The sequence below is a fragment of the Mesoplodon densirostris genome, chromosome 8 (assembly GCF_025265405.1).
Source record: "Mesoplodon densirostris isolate mMesDen1 chromosome 8, mMesDen1 primary haplotype, whole genome shotgun sequence".
NCBI lineage: Eukaryota > Metazoa > Chordata > Mammalia > Artiodactyla > Ziphiidae > Mesoplodon > Mesoplodon densirostris.
Window position 1 is genome coordinate 91523123 of NC_082668.1, and position 16175 is coordinate 91539297.

At 38.5% G+C, this 16175-nt stretch overlaps 1 protein-coding gene across 4 annotated transcripts in view; it reads left to right on the top strand.

Annotated features, from left to right (window-relative positions):
* Positions 1–16175, top strand: part of MAP3K20 (mitogen-activated protein kinase kinase kinase 20) — a 163881-nt gene that overhangs the window by 84798 nt on the left and 62908 nt on the right. For all 4 annotated transcript variants that reach the window (XM_060107432.1, XM_060107430.1, XM_060107431.1 and 1 more), the window contains exons 5-8: positions 1365–1430; positions 5538–5566; positions 5685–5822; positions 12174–12260. In XM_060107432.1, the coding sequence (XP_059963415.1) occupies positions 1365–1430; positions 5538–5566; positions 5685–5822; positions 12174–12260 (320 nt within the window). The remainder of the gene's footprint in view (positions 1–1364; positions 1431–5537; positions 5567–5684; positions 5823–12173; positions 12261–16175) is intronic.

A 16175-nucleotide genomic window follows, 5' to 3' on the forward strand; every position in this document is an offset into this window, starting at 1 on the left:
CTTGTTTAAGATCATTTAAATTACTAATACTTTTGTTGACTCTTCAGTAATATCTTTATATGGCAAGAGTTTAATTTTTTTGAAATTTTTCCTTGTTCTTTCATGATTCTTCACTATATAATAATCAGAGTAGTAGAAAATAATAGATTATTTTTAAAATTAGCCTTTATAAAACTGAAATTTTCTATATACTGAAAAAAAGAACCAAGGCCTAGTTATTAAAGTATTGTTCAATAGATAGTTCATTAACCAAAGGAACCTGTTTGATTGGGGTGAGGGGCTATTCCATTGTTTATAAAAGACAACTTGAGAAATAAAGAGAGGAAATGTTTCAGTAGAAAATGCTCTTGTTCTTTATTCTAAGGGGATAGACTGGATAAATACTGGGAAAGAGTCATTTTTTAATTCAAAATAATAAAATTCTATATACATCCAATTTACTGAAATAACCTGATTTTCAATATGTTGTAGAGAATTTTGGAGTACATTTAAATATAGATTATCTCAAAGATTTATCCTTGTAAGAATAAAATATTTTGTAACTACTGTATATTTTTCTATCTGAGGATCCCCAAATCCTTTACCAACCACAACTAATGAATCCAACCAGTTCTCCCCACCCCTCCTCCACCTCTACTCCCAAGGTCTTACTGGAATGAGTACTGAGAAACCAAGCTGCACTGGGTAACTGCAGACATGCAAATGAAAACTGAAATTTTTGGTCAGAACTTTGGCTGATTTAGAAGGCAGCTGGTAGTATAGAATATCTTAGTCATTGGAGCATTTCTTCCAGTGGTATCTGTGCTATTTTCATGCAGACTCCAGAAAATTAAGGTGTCCTTATTGGGTATTATAAGACACTAGCTTTATCCACAATCAAATTCCAACTTCTGGGCTTCCCTGGTGGCGCAGTGGTTGAGAGTCCGCCTGCCGATGCAGGGGACACGGGTTCGTGCCCCGGTCCGGGAGGATCCCACATGCTGTGGAGCAACTAGGCCCGTGAGCCATGGCCGCTGAGCCTGCACGTCCGGAGCCTGTGCTCCACAACAGGAGAGGCCACAACAATGAGAGGCCCGCGTACCGCAAAAAAAAAAAAAAAAAAAAAAAAAAAGAAAAGAAAAAATTCCAACTTCTAAGAGGTTAAAGCACATAAATTTTTCTTAGCGTATAAATTTTCTTGAAGTGGGCATATCCTGTCCCTATTTTATCCACCGTGGAAGAACAGAGCACATGAATTTAGTTTTTGCTATTAAATCCTTTGCAAAAATCTGGAAAGTAATACTGATGTTTAAAATAGAAAGGTAATACTGAGGCAATGTTGAAAAATTATATTAATAGACCTTTCTTCCTTTTTGTACAAAAAGGAATGCACTATTTACATATGGAGGCTCCTGTCAAGGTGATTCACAGAGATCTCAAGTCAAGAAATGGTAACGTAGTCATATGTTTTTATTTTACCTATTTTATTATAAAATACTTGCACCGTTGTATAGAAATAGGCATCATGCTTTCCATATCTTTTGTAACCTGCTGTTTTGACTCACTGCTGATACTGTGAAAATCTTTCCTCTATTAATAAATGTTAAAATCCTCCACATTATTTCAAGAGGCTGCATAGTATTCCACTGTATAAGTAGCACAGAATATGGACATTTGGGTTGTTTACATTATTTTTTCTATGATAAGAAATGTTGAAGTTAATACTTCTCAGTAGAAATTTTCAACACATCCCTAATTATTTCTGTAGAATCATTTTCTAAAACAGGTATTGCTGGTCAAAGCACATAGTTGTGTATTTCTAGTCTTCTATTTTTAGATGGCTCTCTGTACTAGCAGTTTGGAGTTTTGTTCTTGTTACTCCTGAGTTATTTGGCGTAAATTTTTTATGTCACTCACATTACCTGAAGGAGCGCCCAAAAATGATCAGCACAGGTTTGGAAATTAAGAGCTTTCTTTTTCTTCTTCTCTACTTCCTAAAGTTTATATATGATCCTGTATTTTATAATTCAGAGAGTGAGCACTTTTAAATGGCAGGATTAGATGTTACCTTCAAGTAGGAGTGGTAATAGAATGCTTTGTCCATTATATCACTTGCAAATTAATGGAAAAAGGCAGTGGGATTATTTAGCTAGCCAGCACTCAGAGTTTGCCTCAGAGTTTGCTACTTAAAACCAAAAAATCTTGCTATCAATTCATTCACATGCTTTAATTTTTTTACTTGCTTTCTAAGTGGTTCTTCTAAGTATGGAGGAGGAGGAAAACAATTTATTTTTAGAAAATCTTTAAATCACTGCAGTTAAAATGGGTAACTGCTAATAGTGTGATCCTTAGAATGGGTAGTCTGGTCAGCGGAGGAAGAGAACTCAGGAATCCAACCAGCTGCCCAGGACCTTGATGCTTGTGGGGGTGGAGAAGAGGAAGTTGTCAGCAGCTGCCACTCCTCAGCAGTCCAGGTTGGACCAGCACCCTGACCCTGACAGTTCACTCTGGCTGATTGTTCTTGCCCTTTTCTAGGTTTCATCACTTATCCTTTGGCTTTTCTTAGACATAAGCTTCCTGGAGCTAAACACTTTTAATATATATTGGCTAGCAGGAGGTCATTAGGAGATAATAAAGAATCTAGTAGGAAGTATCAGAGTTTTATGACTTTGTACATTTTCTTGCTCAGAATTTCAATCTAAATAAGTTGTTTAACATCTCTCCTTTTAATCTAGTTTACCAGTATATCCTAAATATCCCATGAGAGGAGAATGGTTTAATTATCCAAGATGTCATTATGAAGACTAACAATGGAGAATGTTCCCATTTTTAAAAATTATAGGGCTTCCCTGGTGGCGCAGTGGTTGAGAGTCCGCCTGCCGATGCAGGGGACATGGGTTCGTGCCCCGGTATGGGAAGATCCCACATGCCGCGGAGCGGCTGGGCCCATGAGCCATGGCCACTGAGCCTGCGCGTCTGGAGCCTGTGCTCCGCAATGGGAGAGGCCACAACAGTGAGAGGCCCGCGTACCGCCAAAAAAAAAAAAAAAATTACAATTTGCGGGCTTCCCCGGTGGCACAGTGGTTAAGAATCTGCCTGCCAGTGCAGGGGACACGGGTTCAATCCCTGGTCCGGGAAGATCCCACATGCCACGGAGCAACTAAGCCCACGCACGGCAACTGCTGAGCCTGCGCTCTAGAGCCTGCGAGCCACAACTACTGAGCCTCTGTGCCACAACTACAGAAGCCCACATGCCTAGAGCCCTTGCTCCGCAACAAGAGAAGCCACCGCAATGGGAAGCCTGTGCACCGCAACAATGAGTAGCCCCTGCTCGCTGCAACTAGAGAAAGCCCACGCACAGCAACGAAGACCCAATGCAGCCAAAAAAAAATTACAGTTTGTGTAGTTACTTGATGTGAAAACACATACACATTGAAACAATATAGATCAAACTTTTAACAGTTTTTTGTGGGGGGTGGAGACAGAATAGTAGGACTTTCATTTTCTAAGTTATATAGATTTATTTATTTATTTTAAATTTATTTATTATATTTACTTATTTTGGGCTGTGTTGGGTCTTCGTTGCTGTGCACAAGCTTTCTCTAGTTGTGGCGAGCGGCGACTACTCCTCTTTGCGGTGCGTGGGCTTCTCATTGCGGTGGCTTCTCTTGTTGGGGGGCATGGGCTCTAGAGCGCAGGCTCAGTAGTTGTGGCACACGGACTTAGTTGCTCCGCGGCACGTGGGATCTTCCCGGAGCAGGGCTCGAATCCATGTCCCCTGCATTGGCAGGCGGATTCTCAACCACTGCGCCACCAAGGAAGCCCTAAGTTACACAGATTTATAATGTTAGACTTTTTTTAATGAACACTTATTAATCTTATAATCAAAAAAAGTAGTAGAAGTACTTTTAAAATAACTGAATATAGTATTAACAATATTTATATTTTTATTTGAAAAAACGTATAGCTTATTATATATAGTATCAAATTTACCCTTAGGCTATTTCTGTGTATTGGATCATGCAAAGGTTATTTTCTCCACTTATCAAGGTCATTAGTAACAGCTAATAAGTATTGCTAAACTACCATGTTCAAGGCACTGTGTGGCTTACAAAGGAAAGGCTAGAAACATTTCTTCAGGATCTTGCCCTTGGCCTTCTCCCTTCTTATGCTCTTATTTGCCCACTCCCATAAAAGCCCCAACTACATCTTAATACTCTCAAATAGATCTCAGCTTCAAAACTATCTATCTATCTGCTTATTGAACATATTCACATACGTATCTTGTGTGACCCTAAAATGTACTGTGTCCAAGTTGATCTTTTCATCTTCTGCCTACCCCCCAAAAATTATCCCTTCATTCCCTTCTCAGTGAGTGACAATACCAGTTGCCTAATCCAGTAATCAAATAAAAAGGAATTACAGTTTGATTGCAGAGTTCCTGTTCTAACCATTATGCTGTATTGCCTCTATTTTATTTCCTCTTTGAGTTCTCCTCCTCCTCCCCCATAGCCAATTATCCAAGCCCAGTTGATTCTGCTTCCTAGCTGTTTCTTAACTCGGTCCACTTCTCTCCTGTCCTTTGCCACAGCCTTAGTGCAGGCATCCTCATCTCTCTTGGACTACAGCACTGGTGCACACAGTGATCTCCTTACCTGTGTTCTGTTCCCCTCTGCACATTTGACCATTTCATTCCTCCACTTAAAATCATTCATTGCCTTTCCACTTCTCACAAAGGCTCTTCTGGACCTGGCCTGTGCTCTCCAAAATTGCATGCCTTTTCCTCTGCTCCTGACCTTTTGCACAAGCTCACTCTTCTGCTTAGAAAACTGCTTTCCTCCCCCAGGTCTCCTCTTTCTGGTTAGCATAGCATCATTTCTTCCAGGAAACTTCAGCCTCCTTACACTTTGACTTATTAGACTGCTCTTTGGTCCTATGGCAGTCTCCATGCCTCTCATCATGGAACTTATCCCACTTTATTATAGATGTTTACCTGTCTTTACAATTAGACTGTAATCTCTACCAGAGCTGAGACAATGCCAGTCTTGCTCACCTTCCTCTGCTAGAACATAGTACATGGCCTTGCCCATAGTATATGCTCAACAAATATTTGTTAAATGAATGAATGTATGAATAAGTAAATAAATGAGTATTATCTCTGCCTTCAAGAAAATTACTCTTCAACTGGGAGGGAAAACCATATATACCACGAAGTAATAATGCTAATTATTCCTCAGTATCATGTTGACAGTCTAGTGGCAGAACCCCAGTAAAAGTTTGGTTCTCTTGACTACTACTAATCTATGCCTTTTTTGCTGGATGCTACTGCATTTAATTTAAACCAGTGTTTTGAAGCCTTTTTAAATCAGCACCTCATAGAATTAGTTTTGTATTTTTATTTTAATGTCAGCTCCTTTTTACAAAATCTTCAGTGCAGTAAATACTTTGATTTTACCTTTCATAATGCCATATGGAAGATAGAAATAGAAGTTTATAATTTTTTTCAGTATAACTCAAATTAGATGAGTTTCATAATTTATCTTTTTTTTTCCTTTTAGTTGTTATTGCTGCTGATGGGGTGTTGAAGGTAGGACTGTTTATTTTAATTTTTAAAAATTTCGTTAATTTCAGATGTAGGTTTTGTGACTGGTAATTCTTTTATTAGTCAGTGAGTAAAAAGTTGATACTCGTTTCTCTTTTCTCAGATCTGCGATTTTGGTGCCTCTCGGTTCCACAACCACACAACGCACATGTCCTTGGTTGGAACTTTCCCATGGATGGCTCCAGAAGTTATCCAGAGTCTCCCTGTGTCTGAAACTTGTGACACATATTCCTATGGTGTGGTGAGTTCATTTCTTATTTTTTTTTGCTAAAGGACATGCAAAAAGCAAACAACTTACAGAAGCGGGGTATGACAATTTAACACAGTTTTAAAACAATGATGCTGTTTCTGGTGGAATGCCCAGAGCAGTGGCAACAGAGAGAATATTTTCTAATTACTAGAAGGTTTACTTTGATCATTTTTAGGCATTTGAGTTATTTTGTCCTGCGTTGAGAAGAAGCCAGTGCCATCTGCAAGAAGCAAATTTAGATGAAACCTAAAATAGTGTTGGGCCTGATGCCCTCCTGTGGAGAGTGCCTTCCTGGGTGGACATATGTCTGTAGAATATCTCTGTAAGTCAGTGGGTACAATGTGGAACAGGACTTCATTGTCATGTGTTGCTCAAAAACCACCAATGGATCTGCCAAATGAGTTAATTAACAGGAAATGTCAACCATTAAACTGATTAGTGAATTTCTGGAGACTACAGAAGAAAATGTGCTTATCATCCAGCACATAGCCTTGCCCATGTTTGCTGCAATGGCTATCTGAAGCATGAATCTAAGGTCTCACATAAGAATACCAGCAGAGCAACATAGTTACAAGAACAGAATAATGTGCCAGTCGGGAGGTGGGATGCTCAAGGTCGGGAGGTGGGATGCTCAAGGAATAGAGACCACAGGAATGAATCAGTGAAGGAGCAGAAGCTGCTAGAGGAGGAGTTTTGAGATGGATCATTCTTGAGGAATAAGTTGTATCTGAATTAGCAGAGAGAAGGAAGTGGGGGCAATGGGGGAGGAGAGGCGGGGAGGGGAGAGTGGGCAGGGAGGTTCCTTGGTGGACGAAGGAATTTGTTTGTTGCCCTTTTTTGAGGATAAGTTTTTTATCCCTAAAAATGCTGTATTTCCTTTAAAAAGTCCAAAATAGTGTTTGGAACCCCCTGTCTTCGCCTCTCATCTCCTGATCATATTGCCTCTCTATTTTATAACTTCTTAAAAGGAGACTTTCATAATAATGGGGAAAAAGCAGTCTAACTTTAGACCAAATCAACATGCCTCTTCTTTCTAACTGCTGTGTTTTCAACTGAAGGTGACAGCTGATAGCACAGAAGGAGACCAACACTATCAAACCCATTCCTTTTTCTTTAGAGTTCATCAGTCTCTAGGTAATTACTGCTAGCCTCAGTAAGTTCTGGGCTGGTTTCAGTTAGCTAGCTTTTTTTAAATCATTACTACATCTTATGTATACCAAATTAATATAATATCAGTTTTGTTGGCTATTGAAAAAAATCATTTCATGAATGAAATATATGTTTTTGATGAAAGGCTAGAATTGTGAAAGTTGGAAGACAGTAGTAGCATCAGGTTAAAAACCTAATTTTCCTTAATTCTGTGTGCTTCTAAGAATGAAGGCTATAACCTACTTTAGACAGTGATCAAATAATTCTTATGTTCAAAACAAAAGTTCCTAAAGAAAAATACTCTAAAGCTGGTCCCGTATGTCAAAAGTTACTACGTTCTAACCATCCTACAAATCATCTGCTGGGGAGTCTGAAAATGGGGAAATTTGTTGCGATTTAAGACTTTTTGTGAGATTATTTCCTCTTAATGAAGTCATGTTCCTCATTTTTAAGCAAAAATCTATTTATTGTGTCAGGCACTGCGCTAGACACCATCTTAGGGCAATTTACATTTTACTTTGCCTGCTACTTGGGGCCAGTGTCTCATTTTATCCTGTGGAAACAGGAGCCAGCAAACTTTTTCTATAAAGGCCAGATAGTAAATATTTTAGACTATGAGGGCCACTTACAGTCTCTGTTGCATAATCTTTTGTTTTTTACAACTCTTTAAAACCAGTGAAACCACTCTGCCATCTGTAGTGGACTGACATTTGAGACCCCTGTGGAACCCTCTTATTCCAGATTGGAAGACAAGCCACATGGCTGAAGAACGGTTCCTAGTATTCTGATAAGAGACCACAATTCTCACTCTTTCCCATTGCATGTTAGTTTTAAAACAGGGGCTACTCTTTTGCTATCTTAAAGAGAGGGGTTTACTCGGAATGCTGGTCATTCTTACCCCATAGCTGCATCAGCAGAATTCCATTCAGAAAAGTGCACATGTGCTCATTTAGTTATAAATGACAAATCAGGATTTTATTTAATTCTGATCCCTTCCCATAGTTCTGTCAATTAACACCATTAGTGAAAGAAAAAGTACAAGGCATGCTTTACTGAGCCTTTTTGTTTAAACAATCAAAGTTGTTTTTTTTTTTTAATGAAAATAGCGTTACGTGTCCAAAGTAGGTACTCCCTAAAAGAGCAGTAGAGGACAGTTATTAAGGTAGGGGCCATGTTAGCTGTAGAAGTTTATAGTGCATAAATCTTGAAAATGATATCTATCTAGGAGAGCAATGCGGGCATTTAGAATTTTTGATGTCCTTTCAAAACAGGTGAGTAACCAGAACTCCTTTGTCAGTAGGTGCGTCTGTTTGCAGAAAATATACCAGGGCTCATTAAAAAGCCTGTTCCGGGGATTCCCTGGTGGCGCAGTGGTCGAGAGTCCGCCTGCCGATGCAGGGGACACGGGTTCGTGCCCTGGTCCGGGAGGATCCCACATGCCGCGGAGCGGCTGGGCCCATGACCCATGGCCGCTGAGCCTGCGCGTCCGGAGCCTGTGCTCCGCAACGGGAGAGACCACAACAGTGAGAGGCCCGCGTACCGAGGAAAAAAAAAAAAAAAAAAAAAAGCCTGTTCCATTAATTGAGCTCCCACCCACAGAGCAGTCACATGCAGATGAATAAGAACATAAAAAACAGGTGTCCCTTTTTTGAAACCCATCCCCAAAACCCCAATATATGTTTGCTTCTTATTTTTCTTTCTCAGACTTGCTGTAAGAATTTAGCCCTTCATAGTCTCAAAGTCCCTAGCCCTCCCCAGTTTAATTAACCTCCGTTTCTTCTTAACACATGAGGAGACTAGCCAGCCTTGTATAGCCCTGAAATAAACGTGCTGGTGAAATGCCAGAAATGGATCTTGTGATCCTTGCTTCTGCCCTGGTAAGCTTCGCTAGGCAGGCAATTGTTTCTGTTTTATAAGGCAGTAGATTTTTTTCTACCCCCTTCTGGTGACTTCTCTTGAAGGACTAAACCAGGAGTGTTTAGGATATTATCCACAAAAAAGAAAAGACTTGCAGGAGAGCCAAAATCATTGAAGAATTAGCCTTCTGAGAACTCAAGACCTGGCCACTCTTTAAAAACAAAGCTCTCCTAATGACAATGCAGAAAGGATTACCTTCTCAGAAGCTTCTCAGCCAAACCCAGCTTTGAAAACAGAGTAGCTTAAGAGCGAGCGTCACTGCCTCACTTGTCTCTGAGCCCTGTTCCAGAACCAGCCCGGCTCAGGTAATGGCTTTCCATTGTTTGTAAAAGAAAAGGCAGGAAAAGTACACAGCCTTGTCCAAGTTTCTCTTCTGTAAACTGAAAATAGAAATTTCCCTTGTGAACCCAGTTTAAACATGGGGATGTCTCAATATAAAATGAGTTGGAAAATATTTTTAAGGTGAAAGATCACAATAATGTTTGGCCTGCATTTTCCATAACTGATATTTTCAGTCATAGTTTAATATACTTTTTGACCTCTAAGTGACTTCCTCAACAAAGTTACATTTTTTGTGCCACATGTCATTTTGTTCAGTAGAAAAAGCTGTTGTCCTGTCTCATACCACCTACTACTTTTTTGATACATTTCTGAATGGTGAATAAATAATAGGAAGTCTTGAGATGTGCCGATCCTGGAATTAAACTAAAGACCTCATTTGGGCTTCAGGACCCAGTGGTTAAGAACACCGTCCCTGCCATTCTTGCCAGTTTCACATCCATCAAGTGGCTCCTTCAGCTGTGGTAGCTCTTTAGAGACCCAGAGAGGGAGTAGAATGAAACTATCTTATTTTTTCCAGGATTAGAACCCTCGGAGAAATATAACTCGGGTCTTATTAGATTTTTGGACACTTTCCAACTGAATATTTTGGGAGAAAGAATGACATCAATCTTTTTCTGGTGTCACTCCCCAGGCTCTTGGTTCTGCATCTTACCCCACAAAACCCAGGCCGCCTTTGTGCATGTGTGCGCACGTGCAGTGTACTGTGCAGGCAGGCTGGACTCCAGAAGGAGGGGTGCAAGGCTGCTTATCCAGACGTTTTGGGGTCCAGGGCATTAGATGTATTTGAGGCAGTCATTCTTCCCATTCTCCTTAGGAATGCCAAATCCATTCACTTACCTGCCCTTCATACACCTTCCCCTCCCCAGTCCCACCACCGGGAGGGTGGTAATTGCAACAAACTGAGGGGCTTCATTTCCTGCTCAGCCCTCTTGCTGCCTCTGTCCCCCACCCCACCCCCGTGCCGCCCTGTGTCAGGTTACCACACACCTGTTCTAGTTCTCACCCTTTCTTTTTTTTTTTTTTTTTTTTTTTTTTTTTTGCGGTACGCGGGCCTCTCACTGCTGTGGCCTCTCCCGTTGCGGAGCACAGGCTCCGGACGCGCAGGCTCAGCGGCCATAGCTCACGGGCCCAGCTGCTCCGCGGCACGTGGGATCTTCCCGGACCGGGGCACGAACCCGTGTCCCCTGTATCGGCAGGCGGACTCTCAACCACTGCGCCACCAGGGAAGAACCCTTTCTTTACTTTCAGTGTTTGCTGGCATCATCCCCTTCTGGGATGCCCCTTACCTTCTCCTAAGCACTTCTGTGACTCAAATAGAATTATTCAGTAGCTCTTCTAAAGAAGTACCTGACACACTTGATTAAAAGCCCAAAGAGGTTTCAGTGAATTTCTTTTCCTCCTGCTAGAGCAGCATCTGCCAGTTTCCCTGATTTTGCTGCTAATTATCTTCGTATTAGCCAGAATTCATTTAACGTGTTATGGCTCCAATAAGACCGAGCGCTGGCTGAGGAAATAGTGGATATTGGATTCCCTTGAACAGTGTATATATCCTCAATCTACATTCTTATTTAGAAATGGGTTTTTGTTTTTAGCACAACAGAAGTGTAAATCAGAGGTGCTGAATTCGCTTCTGCCACTTCTGCCGTGGCTCCATACCGAAACTAGGGCCCGCTGCATTCTCTCTTATACTGTAGCTCTTCCCTCTCTACAATTACATGTGGTCAAGACCTTGACCTTCAGGGGTGAGAGAGCAAATTCATATTCTAGCTCTGCCACCTGATAACTCAGTGCCTTTGGGCAAGTTTATTTAACTTCCTTAAGCCTTAGTTTCCTCATCTATACAATGAGAATGATACCTCTCTGATGGGATTGAGATTAATCATGATAACATACCAAAAGGGTTTAACAGAGTAACTGGAACATAATCACTCAATAAATGATAGTGGTTGTTATTATTACGATTATTATTGATAAAATTATAATTGTTTTTGCACTTCACAAAAGTATTGGTAGATTCAAATCTTAATACTCCTTTGTATAAATAGAGAAAGAAACTGAATGTAAAAATCTCCATTACTCAGAGTTTAAAGAGAATACAAAATCATTGGCTGTTTTCAGCATTTCCAGCATCAGTTTGCTTTGTTTGGGCATTCCAGTACAGATTTATTAATCCTGCTAACCTCAAGGATTGCAGAGAGATAACACAAACATAAATTTGCACACGCATGAACACGCACACATACACAGCCTATATATATGTATATATATAAGGCGTTTATTACATTTTAGAATATAATATAATAAATTATGTGGTAGGTGGAGGAAAATGAATCCCTTAGACGGACTCATTTTGAGAGAGATTCCTCCAAAGCACAAAATCTAAATGTTACAGTTTGGCGAGTACCTACCATTGTGGAGTAAGTGGTTTAGCCAGTGATTTGAATTTGGCACTCGATATTTTTTTTTTTTTATGAGACCATTATTGAACCTTTGAAAATATGGTTGAATTCCCAGTTATTATCTTATAGAGCAATTTATCAGAGATTGAAGGTGCAAACAGTTTTGACCAACAAAATATAAAATCTAGTTTGTGGTGATACATGAGAATTCTGTTAATTTACAAGACGAAGTTAAATCACTGAGGCCCACTGGTTTCATAAACTTTTAAGCCTGGCTCTAGATATTCTAATTCCTAAACCAGATATTTTGTTTTTAATATGAAAAAAGAACAGCAACAAGAACAACTAAAATATGTATATATATATATAAAATATATGGAAGAAGTCCTCTGCCTGAATATATACATTTTGCCCAAGTTTCTACAGATGGAGTTGGTTGTGCCTGGTAACTGGATACAGTTAAATGTTAAAGTTTCAGTAATATACCAAAAATATGAAGTACAAGAATAAAAATTCCATTTTCTTTTTGTTCCAGGTTCTCTGGGAGATGCTAACAAGGGAGGCCCCCTTTAAAGGTCTGGAAGGATTACAAGTAGCTTGGCTTGTAGTGGAAAAAAACGAGGTAAGACTGCGATTCTCCATTCAGGTACATAGATCAGAAAACAGTATTGGGGTTTTGCAAAAGACTTTTTCATCTTCTTCAAATTGAAAGTAAGTTCACGCTTATGGAAAGATTAGCAGTAGGAGCTAACACAAAGGGTCAAAGTGATGTTATTCCTCATGAATGGACCCTTTACATCTAATTGTTGCAGCTTCACGTCGTGATGCTGTAGATCAAAAATTGTACAAGTACTGTACTAGTTTCTCAGTCTCAATTGTAAAACCTAGGGGTTTGTTCTTAGTGATGAAAGAAGCCATTGCGTCCAAGGTAGGGGAACAGTTTTAACTCCATCTCCTGCGTTTAGGACATCTTTTTTACTGTCCGGGAGTTGATATATCTGTAAGAGACCTTCAGCTACTTCAACTTACCTCTCCCAGCAGGAGTCACTATAGTACAAGAAACTGTCGCTTAGATGAGAATTTCAAAAATAAAAGAAGAAAAAATAGTTTCAAAAAAGGGAAAAATTACAGTTTTGCCACCTACGTTGAACACTACATTGAAGATGAGCTCCTCACTGGAATTGGCGAGGCAGTGGCATAACTGTTCCCTTCTTCATGCAGAGCCTTTCCATTTCAAAAGAACTTCAGTGGCGTAAACACCGTTTGTGCTGTGTCCCCAGCCTCGCTTTTCTTCTTCCCACAAATTGAGGCTTTCCGTTAGTTGGACCTATGAGCCAACATCAGAGGACATGGTACATTCATATCAAAGACAGCAAATACATTTTGAAAGGTTTAAAATTGTGACTGAAACGCACAGCCATGGAAATTCTCAGCATAAGGATGAAGCATCCATTATCAAGGTATTATGAGAAGTTAGATCAAGTAATGGAAGCACGCAGTTGTCTTTGCAACGCTGCAAAACAACTTTATTTCACAAAACTTCTTCATTTCCACATCTTATCTGTGCCCTTCACAAAAGGGAAGGGTGCAGCCTTAGGGTAAAATAATTTGCAAAACGGTGAATATGTAGCAATATTCCCTTTTTAACGCTTTAAAAGAATTAGATTGATCTGCTCCCCGCGTGAGTGCAGGAGCAAACTAGATCAATCAAAAAGCTGCTATTGACTGAGAGAAACCAAGTTTCCATATTTTAGATCACATAATTCATGGTTATCTTATTAATTTGTCCTCCTGAGCCATTGAGAATGGATGAAATGTTCATGATAGCTGAACTTGATGGGAGAGAGCTGCCAATTTAAGAAAAATAGAAAGATGTTATATTCAAGAATGTGTCTTACTCATTGTTTCACAGAGGCTGTTCTGTTTTAATTAAATGGGATGGTTATTCCTGGTGTGCTATTAAATCAGACCTCACACACAGGGTAACTGATTATCTCATGGTATGAGAACCCACTTGACTCTGTTCAGTTTCTTTTGCCAGTGAGATGATTAGACGTGTAGTTCTGGGTTGACAAATAGAGTGAAGAAGATTATTGACCTTCTGTTGACTTTGGAGCAGAACGCTCAATGTCATTGTTTCCCTCTGTATCATTTCAAGATAAACTAGGAGGAAATTTTTTTAAAAAGCTGACTGGACCCTCCAAATATGTGTAAGACAGAGTAGTTAATATTTTTAAATATTTCATTTAAAGGAGGGCAGAAAAGGTGTGAATCTAAAGCACTTTAAAAACAAAGAGAAAAATGAATTTAGAAGCTGCCTTTGAGTAGCTGACTTGAGGGTTGAGAGTCCCCCATAAATAACCTTCAGAATCTCCTCAGCAGGCTACATGAGGAGGCCATCTCCCCCTTTCTCCCCAGGAATCCCCTAAAGTAGAGTGTCCATGGTGTGATCTCATGATCAGCTAATAACAGATGGAGACTCTTCAAATGCCTCGCATACTATAGTTATTAAATGAAATAGTCATTTGAAAGAAACCCACACGGTGAAATAATTTTTCTCAACTTTCTAACGAACCTAATGAAAATTGGGTATTACAAGGATATTGGTTTGTCTGTTCTCATTCTGCATATTTATTTCATTTATCAGAATATGGAAATTAAGTTCAAATGTAGTTTCCATTGTCATCATTCAAGAAAATGTCTTCATTCTACCTCATAAATGGAGGCACTTATTACCAAAACAAATTCTGTTGAGATAGCATTAAAATAATTCCCAAGGATTTATTTTATTTTATAATAAAATTGAGACTTTGACTTAAATATAATTTATAAAAATCTCTTCAAATTCCAGTTATTTTATTTTAGTTATTTTTACTCTGGAATACCTTGGGCTATTGAGTTGAAAAGAGAAAGCTATAGTTTTTTTTAAGAGGCCTCATTGAAATAAAGGATGACATGTTTAAACTGTCAGAGAGACATTTTAAATGTGAGCTAGTCACACTAGAATGCTAGTCATCCTAGACTCACAGGAAGCTGCAAAAATATTACAAAGAATTCTGTGTACCCTTCACCCTGCTTCCCCCACTGGTGAGACATAGGTATAGTGTAGTATCAAAACCAGAAAATTGACACTGATACATTACTGTTAACCAGACTCTAGACCTTATTTGGTTTCACCATTTAGGATTGCTTTTTGCATCTATAGGAAGATCGATACTTTCTAAAAATTATATCTGAAGACCTTTGATTCCAAAGCCTTAATAATGAAATAAGGTCTTCAAACAATCATTTTTCCTATTATTAAATCCTATTGAAACTAGAATCCATAAAGCACTGTTAAACTTTACAAAGCAAACAGTGAACTCATAGGAAGCATGAAATTAAGAGGGTATTACTAATACATTTTTAAAATCTTACAGATATGTCTATCTGCCTTTGTGATTTCCATAAAACTCAATTAGTAGTCATTCAGAATGTTCTGGCATTATAATTTCTATCTTTATAAATGCTTAAATGTGTTTTATTCTAAGTAGCAAAATTACTATTCTTTGTTAACATAGAAATCCTCAAAAACTTAATCCATTGTTCTTGACTACACTTTAAAAAAAGATAATGAACTTGACTTAAAAAATAATTATTGCATCTTATGTTGAAAATGGTGCAAAAAAGAATAGGATCTTTTTTTAAAATATCATGCCTAATTTAGTGATTAGGAAATATTTTAATTTTAAATTTGAAACTGTTTTATCTTAAAATATTTAAGTTTTAAGTAGTGTTGCAAACCTGGTGCTAATATCTGGTTATTTCAGGATGTTTCAATGAATTAGGAATGCCCACAGTTACATAATCAGGACTTAAATATTTTAGATTCTCTTTTAAAGTACTTTTTAGTGTACCAAAATAGTCCGTTACATGAAGTGTCTGAGTCTAGATTTAACTGATATTTGACCATCTCAGATAATTTAAAATAATTATGTCTCCTTTTATAATGTCTTACATGTGGTATCTAAAAAGTTTGTCAGTAAGAAAAGATCAACATCCATATTCAGCCAGTTCACATTTCAGTTCTTAGGAAAATGTTGTGCTAAAGTTATGTTGAAAATGTTACCTTTTATGAAAACTTATTTTTCATCACACATGGAGTGCATTCAGTCACATAATTGCAGTCACTGTCTGTTTTTATTAGTTGCCATCCCCAACCATCTTACTTTTTTTTTTTAAGTAAACACATGATTTTCCTCTTGACCGTCATCAAAAGGTTCCCAGTTTGCATTACAGTAAAATAATAGTACCATTTACTACATCTTGCTCTATTCTGTGAAATCACAAGACCAGAAGTTTAAAAATGCTTAGTGTAGCCTCTAAGTTGGAGAGTTGTTTGTTTGTTTTTTTACTTTGCTTTAAAGTTTTATTTATTTTGGTTTATTTTTATTTTTATTCCAAATATAGGTTGTTTTCTTGCCAAGGCAACTGTTTTTATAGTTTTATACATAGCCTCCCCCAAATCCAACTAAGTTGTTTTCAGTTTTTTATTTGC